This window comes from Culex quinquefasciatus, chromosome 2 (genome assembly GCF_015732765.1).
Source record: "Culex quinquefasciatus strain JHB chromosome 2, VPISU_Cqui_1.0_pri_paternal, whole genome shotgun sequence".
NCBI classification, from domain to species: Eukaryota; Metazoa; Arthropoda; class Insecta; order Diptera; family Culicidae; genus Culex; species Culex quinquefasciatus.
The window spans coordinates 160,487,802-160,511,624 of record NC_051862.1 but is presented as its reverse complement, the minus strand read 5'-3'; the positions used below and the strand labels follow the sequence as shown (position 1 = coordinate 160,511,624).

The following is a 23,823-nucleotide window of genomic DNA, read 5'->3' as shown; positions in this document are numbered from 1 at the left end:
GCGGTGGTGGCGAAAAAAGTGAGGAAGGAAATTCGATTCGTGTTACATAAACAGCAGCTAGGATGTAAAGTTTACAACCGAAGCCTTCCTCTCCCTCATTCGCGTAGGAAAAGGGCGCAGTGGTGGTTCTTAACCCTTGGAAAGCAGTTTATTTGATTTTTTTTCTTGGTCAGGACTTCTACTGTTGTGTAAGCTTTTTCATGACCACTCCTTCCTTAGCTCTTCTTTATTTTCTGACCTTAATTTTGTTTATCTTTTGTATTCCTGTTTTTTTTCGAAAATCATTTCGAGCAATTCCTGCTCAAATCAGGAATTTTTCTGGTACTTTTGTACCCGACCCTCTCCGATTTCAATGAAACTTTTTAGACATGTTATCCTAGGCCTATATAAGCCATTTTTTTGTATATGAAGCCAATTGTTCTCGAAAATAACATTTGATTTAGTATCCAGGTTTCTACCACACTGAAAAAATACCATTCTCAGTTATGAGCAATGTAATTAAGCTTATATCTGTAAGCCCATACATCCAATTCAATTGTCAAAGGCAAACTTATAGGAAATTGGACGAGCTTTCTGGTAAAAATATTTTCGAGACTGAAAAATCAAGACTGTCCTTTAGAAAGTGCAAAAAACCATCAAAAACATTTTTGTTTTTAAAATCGCTGTATCTTCACAAGGATTGGACATAAGACAATGGTCAATATCGAGACTTTTATGTAAAATTATTTGGGAAATCGATTCCCACTATCGGTTTTTTGGAAATTTTGACGTTTAGACCACTTTAAAAAAAAAACAGTTTTAGTCAATGATTTTTTTATTTTTCGGAAGAGACATATCATCCTGCATTTTTCGTGAATCTTTTTGTAACATTTAAGGCTATTTCCTCAAAAATTTTGAACGAAAAAAAAATCGTGACATCACCTTAAAATTTAACTTTTAAACTTAAAAATAGAAAAATCTCATGGAAGTGGCGTGTATTTTTCTTTCAGTGTATTATTTTCAGAAAGCCCGTCCAATATTCTACAAGTTTGACTCTGACCACTTCTTGATACGATGCAACGGCTTCGAGATATAGACATCTTAAATTACAAAAAAAATTAATCAACTTACGCCCTTCTCAAATATTATTTTCGAGTACAATTGGCTCCATGTACACAAAAATGGCTTATATAGGCCTAGGATAACATGTCTAAATAGTTTCATTGAAATCGGAGAAGGTCGTGTACAAAAGTACTGGAAAAATTCCTGATTTGAGCTGGAATTGCTCTTTCATCTAACCGTAAAATATTTCTTTCATGATATCTTCATATCATGTTTGTACGATTTCAAAAGTGACCTAAAATTATACTACAAAACTTATCTTAAGTTATCTTCATCTTAATAACAAGTTATCTTGCAGCTATTTTTAAACCTCTAACGCACATGGTTGGACCAGATCAACACTAATTGTTCACTTCAAATTAAAATTTCTCGAAATCTAATGAATGAAATGATCTCATTCTTCTTGCACAGTGTTATTTAATATGTTTACTGCCTCCAAATTCAAATTGCATCCTATTAAATCAATTCTGTAGAAAATGGCAAGGTAAACCGTAAAAAAACTCGATTTTGCTCTGGGTGGGAAGGGGTTAATTTGTAGTAGTTGCAAGATTACTTATTATTACATTACAAGGAAACAAACATATTTGTATCAAGTTGGTATTTCGAAACTTAACAGGACTATTAAATATTATTTAACATTCCAACGCCAAAGGCTCCAAAAAGTTGGAACGGTAACTTCAACTCAATGGTTCTCGGGCATAACCCAACAAATTAAGATGATTCTTCTTTTCAGTGATTTGTTAGGATGTCTAGATGATTCTAAAACTTTGCAGAACTAAATTTGATCAAATCTGTCATTTTTGCGATTAAAAACATCGTTACAACTTTTTTTTCGCTTGTAAAAAAAAATTCGCCAAAAATTCCGCGGAGGCAGTTGTTTAAAAAAGGTGAAACGATGTTTTCTTTCGCAGAAATTACAGATTTGTTCAAATCAAGTTCTGCAAAATTTTAGGATCATCTAGACATTCGTACAAATCACTGGAAACAAGAATCGTCCCGATTGGTTGAGTAATGACCGAGAACCAGCGAGTTGAAGTTACCGTTCCACCTTTTTTGGGAGGCTTGGGCGTCCGTGTAAGTTGGACATGCGTTGGGCGTTCCAGTGTTAAAGTCCATTTTGTTAAAGATTGTCCAGCTAAGGGTTACGCCGAATTGGATTGGTGCTGTTCTCGGCCCTGGTTCGTTCTTTTTAAGGTTTTCTATTTCTTTAGCTAGCCCACACACCCATCCAAAGTCTACAAGAAGTACGCCATCAACCTCGCGACCCGGCCGGGCCCGGAATACCTTTGGTGGGTGGTATTTCCGTGTGATAGATTGCGCCTGCCCTGCTTTCCGATCACGGACGTCAGACCCCCTCTCTCGTAACACACACCACTCCACCGCTTTTCTTTCCCGGGGTGGCTGTCTGGTTTCTTGATTGGCAAAAAGAAATGGTTCCCCGGAGACGCCACCGACGTGCCCAAGTTCTGTGGCCAAGTAGAGTAGCCACCGCGCCGCAATGAAGAAGAAAGTTCTCAACGGTCGAAACGTGGTGCAATAATCGCCGCAATGGGGGCCGCAATACTGGTGCTGACTGGAATGAAGTGAAAATTAAACGTTTGATATTGATAACGAACGAGTCTTCGAAGGCTCCTCCCCTATTGGGGGTTGGTAAAAAAATAACCCCAAAGGTGCCAATCTCGTGGCCAGAGTTAAGTGATGATCGTGGCGCCGTGATAATTTAATGGAGCTCGGTTTTGATGGAGTTTGGCGTTGAAGGCGTAATGGGATTTGAAAGTTTTAATGGATTACCGTTTGTTTTTGCGTAGGTGCCTTATACACGAAGAAAAAAGAGTTCCCAAAATCGTGAACAAGCGTTCATGAAAATGGGAACCTCGAACAAAGTGTTCAAATCCCATGGTACGATTTTGAAAAACGTACCATGAAATTTGAACACTTTGTTCGTGGTTCCCATTTTCATGAACGGTTGTTCACGATTTTGGGAACTCTTTTTTCTCCGTGTACGCGCCCCCTTTTAGAGGCAACAATTGAACGGTTTCTATTGTTGGAAGGGGGTGGCAAAGTGGCCCGAGAAGTGAGTAGCCTATTACTTTATAATGGTTATGGGTTTGGTAGAACTTTTTGATTACTTGGAATGAGCTGGTATATTTTCAATTTTCTCTAAATTTTATTGCAGACTAGCGAATGGTGGCTTACAAATGATGAAATGTGATTACTAAAATCGTTTCTTGGAACACGAACCTTGTAGTTCTTGACTACAGAATATTTGTATTCACAGTAATGCATTCTTCTAAAATGCTCAACCAAACCACTTTTTTTTGTTTTAGATGTGATTTGTGATTTCCAAAGTTGAAAATTTATATCATTGGTTCCCTTATGCCACATATTTTTGGGATTTCCAAATGCTTTGAATTTCTTCGAAAATCTAAAACTTGACTAGACATTTTCTGATTGGTTAGATGTCTTTGTTAAAGTTGTAGGTTCCAATTAGGGAACACTTCTTAAAAAGGGGCTATCCCATAAAAAATGAGTTTATTTTGTAAACTTTGTTACGTCCTATTTTTATAATTCACATGATTTATTTCTGCCAATTACCATATAACTCGTATACAACGTATTATGAAGTTTGACCATCTCGTGCTGAAAATAAAATGTTTTATTTTTTGACTTATAAAAACATTTAAAAATGCTCGCAGCAAAAAAAGGTAATTGGATGAGCCTTGGAAGAAAAATACTTTGACATTTCAATTGCATAGCTGAACACACATAAAGACCAAATGAAAACTTTATTTCTTGATTTGAAGTTCTCGGAACCAGAGAGCCTAATTCTAAATTCAAGACCATGCGTCTCCATAGAAATAAATTTTAGGTATACTTTGCTGGAGTCGCACGGTGCTTTAAGTTTGATTAAGATACCCAAATCCGATGAATTATTAAAAAAAACATCTCAGAATCTAGTAAATATATACCATTTTAAGATATCGATGATTTTGTGCTCTCTTGAACTAAGCTTGCTGGTATTCTTGTCTAGCATAAAATAATTTGCAATACAGTCCAGACTCGATTATCCGGAGAACTTTGAAATCAAATACTTTGGATAATCAAATCTTCAAATAATCGAAGTAAGAAAGAGAACCTTTTTTGTTGTCTTATATGCAGAGCTTTAATATGACTCATAAACTATTCTAAAGCAGATTTTTTAAAATCCAAGCTAGCGGAGATTAAATATTGAAATAGTAGTTTATGCAACAAGTTGCAAAAAGAGGATTTTTTCAGCACGAGTCGTACATTTATCCAACGAGGTTCACCGAGTTGGATAATTACGAAGAGTGCTGAAAAAATCAAGTTTTGCAACGAGTTCCATACAACATTTTTTGCAATTCCAAAAAACACACACTGAGTGAAATTTTATGTCAAATTTTCATGTATTTTGTCAATAAATCGTTTAAATCAAAAAAATGTTGCAAAGTGTTACTTTTTGAAACAAGTGCTGAAAAGTTCAATTTTTCAGCACCCATTTGATTGCTGAAAAGTAGAACTTTTCAGCATTTATTTTGAAAAGTGTTGCTATTCGATTCTGTTATTTTTGGTACAGAAAAGTAGGCTATTTCGTCGTTCAAGAATGACAGGAAATGTAAGTAGTTTCACGACGGAATTGCAAAAAAATAGTTTTTTGATTTTAAAAGGCAATCAACAATACAAATTTCAAGTATAAGAAAATATAAAAAAATACGGAAAAAACATTGTGTGTTCATGATCCGATTATCCGTATAGGACAAACTTTCAGATAATCGAGTCTGGACTGTATGGGTATTAGGATGTAACAAAACGGGTCATTTTAGCGGGCATTTCAGGGCCCGAATCCAAAATATGAGCTTGATCGGTTGCGACAGAAAAATCGTCAAAAATGCACGGAGTTTTTTTCGATTTTTCTTGAATATCTCATGATTGAAATTTAATTTTGGGGATCTGTGAAGGTCAAATGGTGAGGCATTGTGAGCTGTACAAAATAGCGTTATTGACTCAATTTGGCACAAAATGCACGTGCGATAAGTTTGCACAACAGGGATGATATAGAAACAAATTTATATGTTCTTAGTACCGTCAGTGAGGGTGACTATGGGTCAAAAAACGATACATCTCTCGTAATTTCTCAATAACAAAAACAATTTAAATAACATCGAAAATCTTTCAACGAAGATTTGTTCTTAGATAATTTACTAACATTTTCCCAAAATATGGTGGATTTTGATGAACACTACCTTAAATGCCAATAGTTTGAAAATTGACCCAATCTCACCCCTTAGAGGGGGTGACATTGGGTCAAATGAAACTAAAATGATGCTCAAATACAACGATATGGTAAAAACAAGTCATCCAACAGTGTTTCTTGTTCGAGGGAATCGTATTGACATGCTACAATGTTTGAAGTAGATATTTTCAAACATTTGGGCAATTCCAAAATATTAGAAAAATGATTTTTCGAGAGGTCATTTTTGGCCTCAACTTTATACAGCTGTCAAAATAACAGGATTTGTTCTAGGAACGAGATTTTTTCAGCGAAGTCATCTTAAGATGTTCCCTACACAACCCTTTTAACAGAATTAAGTTTCATTGAGAAGAACCTGAGAAATGGTAAAATCCGCAAAAAATCACTTTGACTCAATCTCACCCCCAGACCCAATGTCACCCCCACTGACGGTACGTTTTTCGTTTAAATTTTCTTTGAGAAATTCATGACAGTTTCTGATATACTCCTTAGATCAAAATTTTCGTCTCTTCCTTCTAAAACTAAAACTGGCAATCTAATAAACGCTATTCAAAATTCAATGATTAACAAATTTAATTTGAGCTCATTTTTGTTTACCTCTCCGTCAAGCACCCCTGCTCATAATTATTCCGCGACACTCGACACTCGACATTTAACGGAAACGCGCACAAATGTGCGTCAACACAAATCACCAGGGTGTGAAATTCACAAGTTTTCCTGCACTCTAATTATGACATTCAGTGCCGTTCAAACGCGTGGACGTATTCATTGCGTTCGGATGCGTTCATGTGCAGCACGATTTTCAGTTTTCCAAAAATAACGACACATCTGTCACGCTCACACGCCCCTCCCGTTGCCAAATAAATTGCGCGGAATTTTCCACTTGTTTGTGAACCACTCTAAATTTTCTAAAAACAAACCCTGCTGCTTCCAAACTTAGCCCAAGCTCCCCCTCCTTGGTGACATTTTGCCGCAAAATACTATTCTTGCTACTTTATGAGTTTCCCCTGGCTGGCTTTCCACTCAATCCAGCGCCGAGAGTGTTGTAGTCCAACCGACCGCCGTTGACACTGTCAGTCACTAAAGTCACAAAATATATGACCAGTTCAAAAGTGGGTGGGATTTAAAATTATCTCGTCTTGAGCAGTTGAAACCAGCACCACCGGTATGGACCCAGATTGGTATCGGACGCCGTAAGTCACAGCTGTTTTTCGTTTCGAGCAGAATCGTCAACTCTGACGGCACCGTGAAATATGATCGTTTGGGTTGAAATATGTTGAAAAATTGATGTTGCAATGTTGTTTATAGCTAAAAGGAATTGTAGTTTTTGGAAACAAAGCGTTTTCTTGAGCAACCTTGTAGTTTGTTTTAAGCATGGAAGCTCAGGTGTTATTCTAATTTAAGTAACTGTACTGCCCCTGATCGCATAAATGTCCCATAAGCATTTCCATCGTTTTTGAGTTATTGATGAAGTTTGGTTCAAAATCGTGCGCTCTTTCGAAAGAGCCTATAACATCCAGTACTTTGTTCCAGAAATCAGGAGGAAATCTAGTTTTTTCGCGAAAACTTAACACGTAGTCTTATGTGTGGGACAAACTTCAAATGCGTTTTTCTCAGCATGCTGTTTTTGCATATGGGCAGTGTACAAATTGCAAATTAATACTCACGGACAAGCGTCCAACACATCCAATTAGTAGAAATTGAAGTGCTATTTCGAATATTAAGAGGCCCCTTTTCCGCGACAGTAACGCTGCAACACGCGGGAAAACGTGCCACGAGTTTGGCGTCTGTCACGCGATGCATCGTGCACGATGCAAATGATGCACATGCTGTTGCATAAATCTTGTCCTCGTAGATATTCGAGTGCAGAGAGAAGAGCTGCTGCGTGCAGCTCGTTGCACTTACGAGGGGGAGAGACTTTTTGGAAACTTTGATCGTTGGAGCATAATTCAACGGAGCCTGGCTGTCGAGATGATTTCCTAGAAGCAAAGATACAGGAAAAGTTGTGTCCACTTTGGCAGATGAGTTGGTTGCAGTGATGGAACAGAACTTGCAGATTAAAGTTTTATGTAATATTTCACCAAATCTAATCTAATCTAAACAATCTCTAGCGTAATTTTTCGAAGGGATCTTGAAGAGGATTAGATTACGCCTAGTACGCTTCTCGTCATTCATTAACATTTGTAGTGTGCCATTTCATTGAAATGTATTGCAACATCACAAACGTTGAAGCGGCAAGGCCTACTGCGTAAAGTTTGCCGCAGAGATGATTCGTTGAATTGGATTGAATTTAGGCCCCTTCCATTTGCGTTAAGAAGACTTAAATCGATTGAAATCGCGTAAAGCTAAGATTTTTTTTAAATGGTTCCACCCCGTGTTTGGCAACAAGATTTTTGAAACATTTCTAGTCTCATTCATCAGTCATTTATAACGAGAGGGATGGTGTCGAAAAGTCATGTTGCCAAAAACGGGTTGTCTCTGTGTATGTTTTTTTTCAAAAACCGACGAAAATTGCAATTTTTTGACCACCCTGAAACGGCGTAGGTACCCGTAGTGGCCAAACAAAAAATACGGGTCTAAATATTTGGCCAGGGAAACTCCAGACCAAATTTGGGCCTGATTGGACAACTTTGTTTTCGAATCGTGTTGTTTTCGTGGGGATTTGCTGATGATTTTAAAAAGTGAAGGAGTAGCTTGTTGTGGTCCATGACAATCCATGGACCTTTTAAAATGTTAGTGCTGATCTAAAAAAAAGAGATTACAGTTAAGACTCGATTATCCGAAACCTCGATTATCTGAAGTTTAATTATCCGAGACTGTTTTTTCTTCTTACTTTTATCATCAAATTCGAAAATTTTAATAGCTTGTTGCCTATTACATTGAAGAAGCATTTTTTTTTTAATATTTTATTACCACCATTTTGGCCGCCATCTTGAATTTAAGAGCGAGTCCATGAGCAAAGCATACCCATCTCGCATCGACCTCACCAATCTGCCTGAAATTTTCAGGGGTTGTTTGTACATATAAAACTAGCATCTGGCCAAAATATGAGCACTCTAGGTCAACGAGAAGTGGGGCAAATCGGGACACAAAGTTTGAAGGTTTAAAAACGTCAAAAATCTCAAAAAGGCTATTACTTAGGCAAAATTCAATTTAATTTCAAAATTCAAAATGCATCTCAAAGGACTTAAAAAATGCAACAAAATGCAGGGTAGAGCATCCCAATTGGTTAAATTTAAAGGGAGTTATTGGCATTTTAGTGAAAAATAGCATAATTTGCAAACTCAAATAAAAAAGTGTTCCATCCAGATATCAACTCGGTTCGACCTGCAGCTTGTAGGGGACATCTGGGACTACCATCTGAGGATGAGAACGCTTTGGGTAAAGCAGTCCGGGCGGTTTCGCGATGTTTGACAGTTGCGTTGGAGAATTTGAACGGTGCGCGTCGCGGTCATCACGCAAGATTTTCGTTGCCGTTTCCGTCTTTGTTGTCCCTCCGATTGTGTGTGTTTTTCGGTCCGGGCGGTTTCGCGTTTTCGCATTTTATTTGGTTTTATCTTTCCACAGCCGGCTGTCTAAGATTTAATCATTTCTGCTAAACTCAACACCAAATAACCGGGAATAGTCTCATCCGCATACTCCGACTGTTTGCCTTGAGAATGCATAATACATCACACCATTAAACAAAATTTATTGATTATTGGGTCGCATCATCATCCTCTATGTTGAATCCTGGCCATTACCCTTACCCACTAACAAAATCCCAAGTAGAAGTAGTTTTCCGGCACACGCGGGGTGTGGATATCGTATAGAACCCACCCTTGGTAGCAGCCTGTGCTAACTAACATTCCCGTCCCAATCCCCGAGATCTACAAACTGACATGGCGGGCGCCGTTGGTGGCCAACGACTGTTTCCTATTAGCAACGGCTCTAGTTTTGATGATCGTGATGTTTTATCTTTTCAGCGCATTCATGCATGCTGTTGATAAGGGAAACATCATTTGATCGTTTAAGCGTATGGTCGGTTGTATTGATAGGATATTACGGTCCTGTTCAGCAACGGAGAAGGACAACCATGGGTGGTCTCTCATGCTCATGCTCATGCTCATAAAGACAAAAGTCATTTTTTATTGACTGTAACTTGAAATCGGTGCACGACATAATTTGATGTTTCATCTAAAGATACAGTAAAAGATCATAATAATTCACAATTTCCGAAAATCATGATTTTTTCGAAAAATTGGCAACACTGCCATATGAGTTTTAACCAATTTGTTCCGTAGCTCAAAATATAGAATTATTGTCATCTAAACATTTTCAAAAACGAGGATTTTTTAACAACTTACAACTACAACTTTGCCGAAGATACCCTATCAATAAGAAAAAGTTCTCAAGATACTAATTTTTGAAAATTTTGATGTCCTTTTTATGGCTGCCAAAATTGTAGGAAGACTTGTATAGACTTCTAAATCATGCAAAATGTATTCTTTTGTTATAGAAAATGTTCACACTAAGTTTAAACCAAATAATAACCTCAAAATATTTATTCCAATAAATATGATCGTTTTTGAGAGGAATTCCAATAAATATGAACGTTTTTGAGAGGAATGCGAAAAATTGAACTTAATCACAAGCTTTGTTATGGAGTTTAATTTGGATCATTTTTAAATGTCTTTTTTTATATAATGCTCATTTTGATGGATTTTACATCTGTATTGCAACAATCAAAACAAAATTTAAGGCCAAAGCATTAAATGATGCAGCGAATACATTTTTTCCTTATTTTTAACATTCCAACGCCCAAGGCTCCAAAAAAGTTGGAACGGTAAATTCAACTCAATGGTTCTCGGGCATTACTCAACCAATCAAGATGACTCTTCTTTCCAGTGATTTGTAAGGATGTCTAGATAATTCTAGATCTTTGCAGAACTTAATTTGATCAATTCTGTAATTTTTGCGATCAAAAACATCGTTCCAACTTTTTTTTCGAGTGTAAAAAAAATCGCCAAAAATTCCGCGAAGGCAGTCGTTTTAAAAAAGGTGGAACGATGTTTTCGGTTGCAGAAATTACAGATTTGTTCAAATCAAGTTCTGCAAAATTTTAAGGATCATCTAGACATTCTTACAAATCACTGGAAACAAGAATCGTCCTGATTAGTTGAGTTATGCCCGAGAACCAGCGAGTTGAAGTTACCGTTCCACCTTTTTTGGGAGGCTTGGGCGTCCGTGTAAGTTGGACATGCGTTGGGCGTTCCAGTGTTAAGGGAATATCACAAATCCTCAAGAAAAAAATTTAGAATACAGATAGTAAAAGACAGAATAATATTTCCGAAAATTCACCGATCTGCAATATCACGACATTAATGATATCTAATGCAATTTATGATTCTTTTTCGCATTCGGCTGAATATTTGAAATTAAGATTTTGCAGCCTTGGGTTTCTTTTGTCTTGTTAGAAATGCATAAAAAAAACAACAGTTCATAACAAAAGTTTGAACTTTCAAGCTCACCATCACCGCTCTTCGCAGCGCATCCAGGAAATTTTTCATCCGGAATATCGCACTCAGCTTTGGAGCTTTCACGTTGCATTTTGAAGTGGGCGCGTGGTCCCAAAGGATGAATGGTTTCAGGACCATCACTGGTCTGGCTTTCGTCTCTTATTTTATGTTTTTCTGTGTTTTTTTTTTTCAAACTAAAACTTTTTCACTGTACTTGCTCCCCGAGCGAAGCAGTTTCCTTTTCTTGATATAATCCAGATGAGATCACGTCTGGAAATAATCGTAAAAAATTGCGCCCTTGCCAAGGCTCACCTTCTTGTTTGTGCGGCGTGCGAGTTGACTTGTGACCCTTGTCCTGCCCCCCCCCTAATTCGTTCGTTCCGTAACTGATGGCTGATGATATTAATTTGCATATCGTTTCCGCGAGGGGGAAGGAAAAGGAAATAACCCCTCCGCGGAACTACAACAACCGAAAGTGGCCATGAAAAACAACCTTTAAAACTCTTGCCACATGTATATTCAGGAAGGAAGAAGGTGGGATTTGGTAAAAAAAGACAAACATCGCGGGGTCGTCTTCGTCGCGGAAAACCTAACCAAGTGGGAGGCCGCAGCTGTTTTGAAAGACATTGGGTGGTTGTCTAGAAGATATGATGAAAAAAGTCCATGTTGATGAGAAATTGATGACATCACAAGCCAAGGGCAAACGAAGGTGGTGTGACGGCGAAGATAAGTGGATGGGGGTTTTGGATTATACTATCTAAAGTGATAACAAGTGGCTTCGAATTTAAAATATTAAATTCACGTGATGAAATGGCGAGTGAGTAATGGGAGTGATAAGCAAAAAATGTATGCAATAAGTTTTTATTTTCAATATATCAATTTTTATATTATTTACAAGCCTTACCCGACAAACTTCATTCTGTCAATTTTCGTTTGTTGACGTTTTTAACTTTTTTGCTTATTCAGCCTCCTGTGATCAAAATTTGATTTTACGTAACTTTTCCCATACAATCTGCAGTTTTTCCGGAATCGGTTCCAGAGTGGCCAAAGTTGTAACTTTTTGACGTAACAACCTTCCTTGGACTTATACGAACCCAACGCAACAAAGAGCACCTCAATCCGACGTTCCGTGTTGAATTGATTCGCGTTCAAACAAAACCGTCGAAATTTTTTATATATATAGATTTGCAAAATATTATTTTTTAAATATCGTCATCAGGGCGATATTGGGTCTGGAGGGTGAGAATGGGTCATACAAGTTTCGGCATTTTTGTATGACCCAATTTCACCCCCAAGCCCAATGTCACCTCTGATGGCGGTTTTTAAGACAATATAATGTAAACTAATATAAATTCTTGTTCCAAAATTGTCACCTTCTCTGATCCAATCCAAGTTTCCATGTTTTCTATTGCAAATGGATAATTCTCCGTCAACTCACACAGCAGTTGCCCCTACACCTCACGAATTTCGTGATTCTTTATCCTGAAGGGTGATTTTTGTCCCTGATCACGAATCCGAGCTCCATGTTTCGATAACTCGTGACGGAGGGGTGGTAAGACCTCTTCATTTTTAAACATTTGAAAAAGACGTATTTTTCAAAAAAATCAAAAACATAAAAAATGATGGCGTGCTCTGAATGCGAAAAAAAAGTATTTGTAGTAACTCGACTGTAATAAATTTTGGAACATGTCGTTTTATAGCAAATTTAATGTTCTTTTAAAATTTGCAACAATCCAGAAGGGTTTCATTTCGTTAAGAACATTTTTATTTTCATTTAATTTTATTTCTGTTCTAAAAAGTTGTAGAGCAGTCAATTACAAAAAAATATGTATATGCAGAGGGGTTTGCTTGCAACCATCACCAGTTAATGCGATTTTACGAAAAAATGTTTACAACTTGAAATAAAATTGACAAGGGCCTTATCAAACTGCATAAAAGATATCTTTTAAAATTATGTGTTCAGCATGACAAACATTTATAGTAAACAAATCATGGTTATATTACATCTGGGAATGAGTACATTTTTTATGTCAGATGAAATGTGTAAATTTGCATCAAAAAATGTGTGAATGCAATATTAAAAACCTTCCAATTTCCAATGTTTCATCCAAATTTACACAAAGAATTTTACTGTGTTTATTTGCTGTATAATGGAATTTTTATTCAATTTCGAGATGATCAGGAAATTCTTAATTGATTGAATTGTTTAGTTTACTGCAATTTAGTACATGAAATAAATTTATTGAAAGTAAATTCGATTCTAAATAAAAATCATAATCAAGAATCTCGCCATACAAATCTATCTATCTATTTTTTTTTGCTTGGGCAACCAATTTTCAATTAATCTATGTACTTATGTTATAAAGCTTGAATGCCAAAATGAATCAATTTTTTATGATGATTTAGCAAAAGACTGAGTCCGAATTGTTTCTCAATTTAAATTTTAAAACATAAGCAATCATAAATTCATAATTGCCGAAGTCAAACATAGTTGCTCATTTATTTTTTTTTATAATTGAGAAAATGCAAAATAGGTAAAATTTTACCAAATTCGATGAATAATATATATGGTAGCTGGTAGAGTTCATGTTGAAGACACTTTGGAAAATGAATTCATTAGAGAAAATAAAGGCAGCTTTTTTTCTAATTTCAAATTGAGCAGCATCTGCATCACAATTTTTTTTACTGAAAAAAATATTTGAGAAAGATCGATTAACCGTCTGTCAAAATGAACCAAATTTTACCGAAAATCAGTTGTGCAACGTAAAAAAAAAGAACCACAGCCACAATTTGGTACACTCAAACTCTGATGGTTTGCCACCAACTGTTGTCAAACGAAAGGGTTCTCGTTTTAGTTTGACACCCCTATTACACGGAGTTCACACACACTAACAAACGTTTGTTTTGATAGTGTGCGTAAGCTGAGAACCGTGTAAAAAGTGACAGTTCGTCACTTTTTAGTTTGACTTTGACCAATCAACAACAAACTAAAAAAGTGTCAACCGAAAAAGTGACCAACCACCGGGTGTTGAGTGTAATTTTTACCGTATACTACGAAAGAAGTAAAACTTGTTGAACAAAAATAAAATCTAGGTCATTTTAGGTATGTAGCGTTTTTTTATCTTCAGCTTTTGTAAATTCTAAATTCTGATTCTAAACACGGTGTATTTTTTCGAGACCTCAAAGATAAAAAAATCAGTAGGTGTGTCTGATATTTGGCACCGTGAAAAAAGGGTTCTTTCCCGACATTTTGCGGGGTTCAGCGAAATATTTCGTCGGGGGTCGAAAGCAATTTTTTTTTGAAGATTATTTTTCGATTTCATGGGATATTTGTTCAAAAAAATCACAGAAAATCGGTGCATTCATATTGATAGTACTCAAATGTCTTATGAATATGCCTTGGGGACTCTAACCAACTATATTTGACCTCCAATAAAAAAATCGAGCTAAATTTACCAGATTTCTAGCTTTCTTTGAAATTTCCCCAAAATCCAAGCTGGAAACCCCGATACGACCGAAAGTAAATCTTTTCTTTGTATAATTTGTCATGAAACTACAGCAACACATTGCCCTGATACGAATTTGAGCACAAAAAAAACATGTTTATTACCCAATAGGTTCCAAAAAATATTTTTTCATTCCTCTGCCACATCACACTATTCCATTTTAAAACATTTTAGAATCAATCACATTGTAGAACACAGATTTCTGAACATGTTCCATAAACAAAATAATTAGTTTTGGTTCAATATAAGCAGAGATATGCCCTATTTCCAGAAATAAATAGTGCCTTTCTCAAAAATTTCTTAATTTAATTACCTTTCACATGATGGGCACTGCCTGCTAAGATTTTTTTTTTATAATGATAATATTTTATTGAAACATAAAAATTATTTATTACAAGTTTTGACGAAATTCATGAAAATAATTCTATAGCATTCATTACAGAACTCAGTATTCAGTGCCCATCATGTGAAACGTAATTAAATAAAGAAATTTTGGAAAAAGGCACTATTTATTTCAGGAAATTTGGTATATCTCTGCTTATAATTTTCGGAACCTATTGGGTAATAAACAACTTATTTATTAAATATCTCATGTTTTACATTGTTTGATGCTCAAATTCGTATCAGGGCAATGTGTTGCTGTATTTTCATGACAAATTGTACAAAGCAAAGGTTTATTTTCGATCGTATCGGGGTTTTCAGCTTGAATTTTGGGGTAATTTCAAAGAAAGCTAGACGACGAAGTTGACTTTATAGCTGTTGGCCACCATATTGCTAGTACGGACCACGTGTGTCTTCCTTTTGACTACAAGCTAGAAATCTGGTAAATTTGGTTCGATTATATTTTTTGGTGGAGGTCGAATATTAGTCAAATATAGTTGGTTAGAGTCCCCAAGGCATATTCATAAGAAGTTTGAGTGATATCAACATGAGTGCATCAACATCAACATGAGAAATCGAAAAATAATCTTCAAAAAAAAGTTGCTCTAGGCCCCCCGACGAAATATTTCGGTATACCCCGCAAAACATCGGGAAAGAGCCCTTCTTTACCATACATACCATACAGACCATACAGACATACCGATTTTTTTATCATTCGTTTGTTCTAAAATTCACACCGTGTAAAAATAGAATTACATGATAAAAAACAATCAAATAAAATAAACAGCATTCACCATATGAAGGAAAAACATGTTATAAGGAACAATGCTGTACAACATAATTAAAATTCCTAGAAAGTATTTTTTCCAAGCGAAAATTCCCTTACAAATGCCTCGCCGGGCAAGGCAAGAAGCTACAACGTACCCACCTTAATGACGAATGACCTGCCCGAGAGAGGTGCGAGGTTGTCCGGTTCGGGTACCCCAGCCGAGAAAATCCTTTATATCTTCACCCACGTCACGTAAACGCGCACCGTTTTGCGCAGTAATGTGAAATTTACGATTTACACTAAAATAAAGCACGAGCTATTTCAACGTCGCTGGATGTGTGCCCAGAATGTTCGGTATGTGTGTGTGTGTGGCTTCTGCCATTGCGTCCAAGCACCGTATATTTATGGGCATTACAAGCACACAACCATCACCTGGGAAAGGTATTTTTCGCGTGATTTACATTATTTGCATATTAAATAGTTGTAGGAGAAGTCGGTAATGAATTGCAAACACACACACACACAGCGACCACCTTGTGCGCAATTTAGCCCCCGGGAATGTTCCCAGGATTCAGGACTCGGGGTGTTGCACAAGCTTGAACAAGGACTTCTTGTTTCCACAACGGTGCAAAGTGTGGAAGTGGGTGGGGTTTCCCTCATTTAGCCACAAGTTTTGCTCCAGGGTGGGGTTACTTCCTCAGGTTGACCTTCGTGATCAAACCGTTAACGACTCGTAATCAACGGAATTGAGTGTTCAGGAGCTTGGCGGGTTCGTGTCGCGTTTAATGCTTACGTGGCAGCTCTATCAGAGTAGTTCTTACGAAAAAAAAGTAAAATTTTACTATTTATTTTGATATGGCGGAAGGAGTTTTCTGGAAATTGTTTCATCATTCTTGTCATTATTATAATTGTAAAAATTTATTTAATTTATATTAAATTGTATAAGAAAAAGTTAAATGAAACTCTCGGTTGCTTGTTCTCGGCCTATTTATTGTCTGCAAAAAAATCGTAAGCTACTGTTTTTTCCTTAAAACTGCTTCTAAAAAGTCGTGTTGTGGAGTGCACACAAACTTTTGATCAAATAACGAAATAGAAACGGTCTTTATCTGCAGTTTGCGTTGAGAATCACCCAATATCAAGGGGAATTACCAAGTATGGTGCACCACGTAGACAAAATACAACAAGCAATAAAAAACCGTTTCTCTCTCTTTCGATACGGTCCCCCGATAGTGCTTTATGTTGCAGTAACGAAAGAAAACTTTCTTTGTACCTGTCTTGCTGTTGCCGTGCCCTCCCCAGGGTACTTTCAAAACCAACACGTGGGCACTAAAACCAACATTCCCATTTTCCCCCCTGGACCCGACCCCGCGCCCAAGCAGCAGTACCTTATTCTGTGGAATCCTTTCCCTCCCCCCCCCCCCCAAAACCGCTTGTGCTAGATTGTAGCGACGTGATAAATCTGAAAAACTGGTTTAAAATTAATTCTCTTTCCATTTTCCATTTTCTGTGTGCACACACATTTTCCGACCACCATCATTGCAGGTCATTGCGTCAAGTGCTACAACTGTGATTCGACCAGCAATGAGGAGTGCACCAAGATCAAGAAGAACTCCGGCATCGTCCCCGAGGTAAGTGTCCTGCCGTTCCGTTTGCCGAGAATGTTAAATTGCTTGGTCATTTGTCTGCGTACCAAACCTACTGGTTGAAATATTGCCACTAGTTGCAGTCGAATTAGTCTTCGAACGTAATGGGGCGATCGCTCTAACTTGTAAAGATTTTGCTTAACAACTTGCAAATAAATTAATTTGAAAAAAGTAACTAAAACCAACACATCTAACTAAAATAACTTAGCAAAATAACTGGGTACCTTTCGCAAGATTCATTAAACTATGGATCTTTGCTAGGAAAAATCTAACAATAATTATGTGTCTGTCATGCATTTCTATTTATGAAATAAATCCAACAATAACAGTAAAATGATTTAATTCTTGTCAAATCAACTGTCACACTCGTGAATATTTTCCAAGTTTTTAAAAAGATTTAACTGTTCAAGTATTTTCAAACGGCACCTAAAAAAAATAACTTAATATTTTAATGGTTTTGGGCAACTTACAAAACACGTGGAAGTTTTAGAAGGGAGGTGAGGAGCTTCAAGTTTTCAGGAGGGCTTATTTTGAATTTATAAATAAAGTGTCCATATCGTTTGTTCATGGCCCCTAAGGGGTGATCTGCAAACAACGTAACTTATTTTGTTGACTTTTGTGCTTTTTAAATTAAATTTGAGGAAATAATATAACTGTTTAACTGCGTAACATAACATTTTTAATTGTGAACAACAAAACGTTGCATACAACTTATTTAAGTAAGGGTACGTCCAACAACAGAGTGACAAAAGTTTGTGAAAAAAAAACAATCGAATCACGTGATTTTTATTGTTTAATGAATTTCACTGTAATTTGACTTACATAAGGGTGTGGGATAAAAAAAATCATTGTGTTGTATTCGAATGAACCCTCACGTAAATCAGTTTATCATAAAGGGGCCATCCAGTAACCACTTGATTACTTTTTTGAAAGTTTTAGAATTTTTCCCCCTTGTGAACATCGGTCTATTTTGATTTGTTCAACAAGTTCCATAAAATACTTTTTTTCGAGTTGCATCAAACTTAAATGACGGAATTTGTGAATGACCCATGTACAATTCTTCTGTAAATATGCTCGGAAAGTGCTTTATGTTGCAGTAACATAACAAATATATAATATTTAGTACTCTTTTATCTTCAACAACCAACTACGCATACACCTTTTTTGCCATGTGACCAATATGATTTAAAATTTCGTGACGTTGCAACGCAAACTTAAACCTGTTGTAACTTTGGATCTAGACAACCAATTAAGGTGAAATTCTTAGGTATCAAAAAAATGGCCGAAAAGGCTGCCGTTATTTGCCCTTAATTTTTATCAATGATTTGTGTTGCTTCCTTAACCATTCCCGTTGATCGTCACTCGCTACCAGAAAATTGAACTTTGTTCCAGTATTACTGCACCTACCTTCTCCAAATTTCATCTCCAGCATAATAGTGGTACTATTTATCATTTCCACTAACTTTTGTAGCGCTATTTGGCCTAATTTTCCTGTAAACTTCCTACAGATCACAGATCACAAAATTTGAGCATCGATGTTTTCTTCTTCATCGTTTTCAGCACTCTTCTTCGCACATATTTACCACTGTTATTTATCACTTAATATCGGCTTAATTATCCCACGGCTGAACTACATGTTGCATAAGACCTCACTTGTTCATGACATCTTTGCACTAATTACAGTTTTGGCTCGAAAAAATGCGATTTTCTTCTCTAAACTGGCCAATATTTATTGCCGTCGAACTTTTCCAATCAAAACTGTCTTGGTATACAACAGTGTACAGACACAAAAGCATATCATGGTGTGAGTATTGATGATTTGGTCATGTACTTTTGAAAAGGACGAATCTGCGCAAGCGCAAAACAGGCTTTTTTGGTGATATATTTAATGTTTTGCGTGTTCATAATTTATTTTAATAAATTTTATAAGGTTTACTATTTGTATAAATGTTTTTCCAAAGAAAAAAGTGTGGTTTTATGACAAAAACATTTTATGAAGAGATTTTTATGACCTTTTCAAATATTACATCGAATACAGAGCAGCGGCAGCTGCTGCTGCCGTTGACACCGCGCAGCATTGATTTCAATTAAATAAGGTGTGACGATTTTTACTCTCCAAAACGGAACAAAAAGTTTACAACACATTAGATTTTTGTTACTTTATCTGTTTTTAATGTTGGATACAAATAACCCAACCTTATTTGTTGAGAAAATGACAAGTTATAAATTTCCTTTAAAATTATCATGCGAAATTCCGTGGAAATTCCCCTCCCGCATTTACTTTATTTATGAGATAAAATTCTGTCATACCCTCACAATCCAAATACTTGGCTGGCTCTAGTGGTTTGACGTTTAGATCCTGTCGTTCAATTCTTCAAAATGCCTCGTGTAAACAAGCAACGTCGAGCTGTTTTTTTGCATGATGGTTAGAAAAAATCGCGAAACAGCTTATCAACCGGATCAATTTGCGTGGAGAACAACAAACCCCTAGAATTCCAAAGAGGAGCTTATCAGGTAGGTTGAAATCATAATCGAAGTGATTTGTTTTTACGGTACTTTTTATTCCTCCCAGCCTGAATCTCGCAAGCGAGAATGCCTTTTTCCCCTCCGCTCAAATGGCCAATTTGTTCTACAAGGTGTCACCGGCTTTGGGAGTCGCAAGCGGATCTTCTGGCCTGCGTTCCGACGGACGGCGACCCATCGCAGGACGTCGCAGATGCAGCTTCCGGCTCGAGACCCGCAACGTGACCCACAAACGTGAACGCCTACTTCGTCTCCTGCGCTAAATGGTGCCACCGGCATTAAACGAAAACTAATTATACTCTCAAGGAGATTGATAACCAACAAAATTTCTTCGATCAAAATATTTAAGCAAAAATTGTTGTGTTCAAAAAAATGTTTCATGAAAACTTGGAAATCAAAAAGTGTTTCTTGCAGCTTGCAATGTTTTAAATTAACACTGTTAAAAATGGTGAAATAAAATCAACATAATGTACAAAACTTTAAAAAAGTGTTATACCATGACGGGTTTTCTTACAAAAATAATCCTTTCGCAATCTTCCGGCCGCAAGTAAAAAAAATCGTATTTTTTTGCATTTTTTGAAGTACTTTCGTAAAATTTATGATTTTGAACAGAGACTCATGAGACCCCAATACGGATCGAATAGGACCAAAACAGTATTTTTCGGTGTGGTTTTTTACGCGTATTATCCGAGACCGGGTATAGGGGTAAGCGTGGTTGCCTCTCACCTAGTCGGCCTGGGTTCGATCCCTGAGATCCCGGTGGCATTTTTCGAGACGAGATTTTCCTGATCACGCCTTCCGTCGGACGGGGAAGTAAATGTTGCCCCGGTCTAACCTAGAGGTTAGGTCGTTAGCTCAGCCCAGGTTTAGTCGTCTCCCTGGGTCCTGTCTCGGTGGAGACAACTAGTTTCGAGTAGGAATCTCGCAATCGAGAACGCCAAGGCAGTGCTTTAGCGTGAATAATATATTTATTTTATTTTTATTCATCCGCCATTTTAAAATGTGAGCCAATATCTTCTTAACACTTAAATTGTTCAATTGAATTTTTGGAAGAACACTACTGGATGAATTCATCTTTTGGGAAATGTTTACATTTATCATCAAACAAAACAAACAGAATTGTGTTTGATCTTAGTTTGTAAACATTGCCAGGATAGTGATGGTGTGTGTGACGGTTTTACCAACACAAACGTACTGCAAATGATTGATGATTTTGATGATGATTATGAAGAAGAAGAATAAGAAGAAGAAGCCCAAATATATTTTGATCCGATTTCACCTTAAGTCGCTCTAGATTGCATTTGAAAGCTCTTTCCAAGTACAAAGAGCATCCGAAATATCAAAATGATTAAATGTTTAGTTTTTTGTTGACATAAACAAATGTCCCTTTTTCGTGACGTTGCAACGCAATAAAATGGTAAACTTACACTAGTTTGAAAAAATACTTTACTTAAAATAAACTGCAAACCCATGACATTTCCATTTAGTACAACTAAAAACCTACAAAATTCAATCAAAAGAATATTTTTTGGATTTTATTTCGCTAAAAACCAGGAGTTTTTAGAAAAATGTTTTAAAACGATGATTTTATCACGAATTGATGCATAACCTAACCAACTTGTACAAAATGATATTCAATTAATGAAAACCATGATTTTTGAAGCTTCAAGTAGTCTAGAATCGAGGAAAAATATCCAAATAGCTCATACACGCTTTTCAAAATTTCATCTTAAGGTGTACATTGCCGGAGAATGTGTCAAAGATGTTTTCAGCTCCCGTCGTATTTATACAACTCAATGCGTGCTGAAAAAATCTTCTTCTTGCAACTTTCTGCATATTTACTACAAGAGCTTTTTGTTTCAACATTTTCAATGTAAAAAAATCGAGAAAAATTCAGTAATGGTTGTGTTTCAAGATATTAACATAGCATAAATTTTGCAAAACTGCTTAAACTGAAAATTAGTGGTTCAAAAAAAATTGTTTTTAACGATTTTCACAAAACAAAAAACATTTAAAATAATCATATCTCAGGAACGGCTAGACCAATTTTAGTTCACCAAGTTTCAAAATAATGGTGAACTGTTTGGGCAAGGAACTTCCATTTCCAATCTCAGCCAAATCGGAGTACTTTCGATTTTAAATCTGCTGAATTACTGTATGAACAGAGGGTTTATCATAAAAAAATTCAATTGAGTGCTGAAAATTTCAACTTTTCACAACTTGTATCGATACGTAATACTTTTCGACTGTCATGTCAGATAGAATATATTTTAAAATATTCATTCTTGAGAGCATTGCTTTCACGTCGTGTTTTCTAGAACAAACTTTCCAGGGAAAAATTTTCAACGCTAATTCTAAAAGAGCAATTCCAGCCCAAAACAGAAATATTTTAGATACTTTTTTCTTGAACCTCTCCGATTTCAATGAAACTTTGTAGACATGTTATCCTACGCTTATATAAGCCATTTTTGTGTATTTGGAGCCAGTTCCACTCGATAATGACATTTGAGAAGGGCGTAAGGGTTTTAAATATTTTTGTATTTCGTAATTGAAATATTGCTGTATCTCGAAGCCGTTGCATCGTATCAAAAATTGGTGAAACACAAACTTGTAGGCAATTTGACGGGCGTTCCGAAAAAAAAAAATACACTAAAAGAAAAAAAACACTCCACTTTTATGAGATTTTTTGATTTTAAAGTTTAAAAGTCAAATTTGAAGGTGAGTCCACGATTTTTTTTCGTTCAAAATTTTTGTAAAAATAGCCTAAGATGTTACAAATAGACCCACGAAAAATGCAGGATGGAGCAACTCACCTAGAAAAATACAAAAATCTTTTACTGAAACTGTCTTTTTTAAAGGGGCTATTTTCACAAAAAAATTAAACGGAAAAAATGTGGTCTCACCATCAAATTTGACTTTTTAACCCAAAAATCAAAAAATCTCACAGAAGAGCAGTTCTCTAGGATTTCGGTCATTCGATTTTTTTTATATTTTTAATCCGACTGAAACTTTTTTGGTGCCTTCGGAGTGCCCAAAGAAGCCATTTTGCATCATTATTTTGTCCATATAATTTTCCATACAAATTTCGCAGCTGTCCATACAAAAATGATGTATGAAAATTCAAAAATCTGTATCTTTTGAAGGAATTTTTTGATCGATTTGGTGTCTTCGGCAAAGTTGTAGGTATGGATATGGACTACACTGAAAAAAATGATACTTGATTTGCAAAAAAAAAACACTATTTTAATTTTTTTTTTTATTTTTAGATATGTTTTAGAGGACATAAAATGCCAACTTTTCAGAAATTTCCAGGTTGTGCAAAAAATTATTGACCGAGTTGTGAATTTTTTAATCAATACTGATTTTTTCAAAAAATCGAAATATTGGTCGCAAAAAATTTTCAACTTCATTTTTCGATGTAAAATCAAATTTGCAATCAAAAAGTACTTTAATATAATTTTGATAAAGTGCACCGTTTTCAAGTTAAATCCATATTTAGGTGACTTTTTTGAAAATAGTCGCAGTTTTTTATTTTTTTAAATTAGTGCACATGTTTGCACACTTTTAGAAAAAATATTTTTGAAAAGCTGAGAAAATTCTCTATATTTTGCTTCTTCGGACTTTGTTGATACGACCTTTAGTTGCTGAAATATTGCCATGCAAAGGTTAAAAAAACAGAAAAATTGATGTTTTCTAAGTCTCACCCAAACAGCCCACCATTTTTTAATGTCGATATCTAAGCAACTAATGGTCCGATTTTCAATGTTAATATATGAAACATTCGTGAAATTTTCCGATCTTTTCGAAAACAATATTTTCAAAATTTTTAAATCAAGATTAACATTTTAAAAGGGCTAAACATTCAATATTATGCCGAATGTTTCATATATTAACATTGAAAATCGGACCATTAGTGGATTTAACTTGAAAACGGTGCACTTTATCAAAATTTTACTAATGTACTTTTTGATTGCAAATTTGATTTTACATCGAAAAATGAAGTTGAAAAAATTTTGCGACTAATATTTCGATTTTTTTAAAAAATAAGTATTGATTAAAAAATTAACAACTCGGTCAATAATTTTTTGCACAACCTGGAAATTTCTGAAAAGTCGGCATTTTATGTCCTCTT

At 35.9% G+C, this 23,823-nt stretch overlaps 1 protein-coding gene across 1 annotated transcript in view; it reads left to right on the top strand.

Annotated features, from left to right (window-relative positions):
- LOC6054187 overlaps positions 1-23,823 on the top strand; it is a 42,402-nt gene that overhangs the window by 5,782 nt on the left and 12,797 nt on the right. Inside the window, exon 3 of the mRNA XM_038254061.1 lies at positions 17,068-17,153. Coding sequence (XP_038109989.1) covers positions 17,068-17,153 — 86 coding nt within the window. The remainder of the gene's footprint in view (positions 1-17,067; positions 17,154-23,823) is intronic.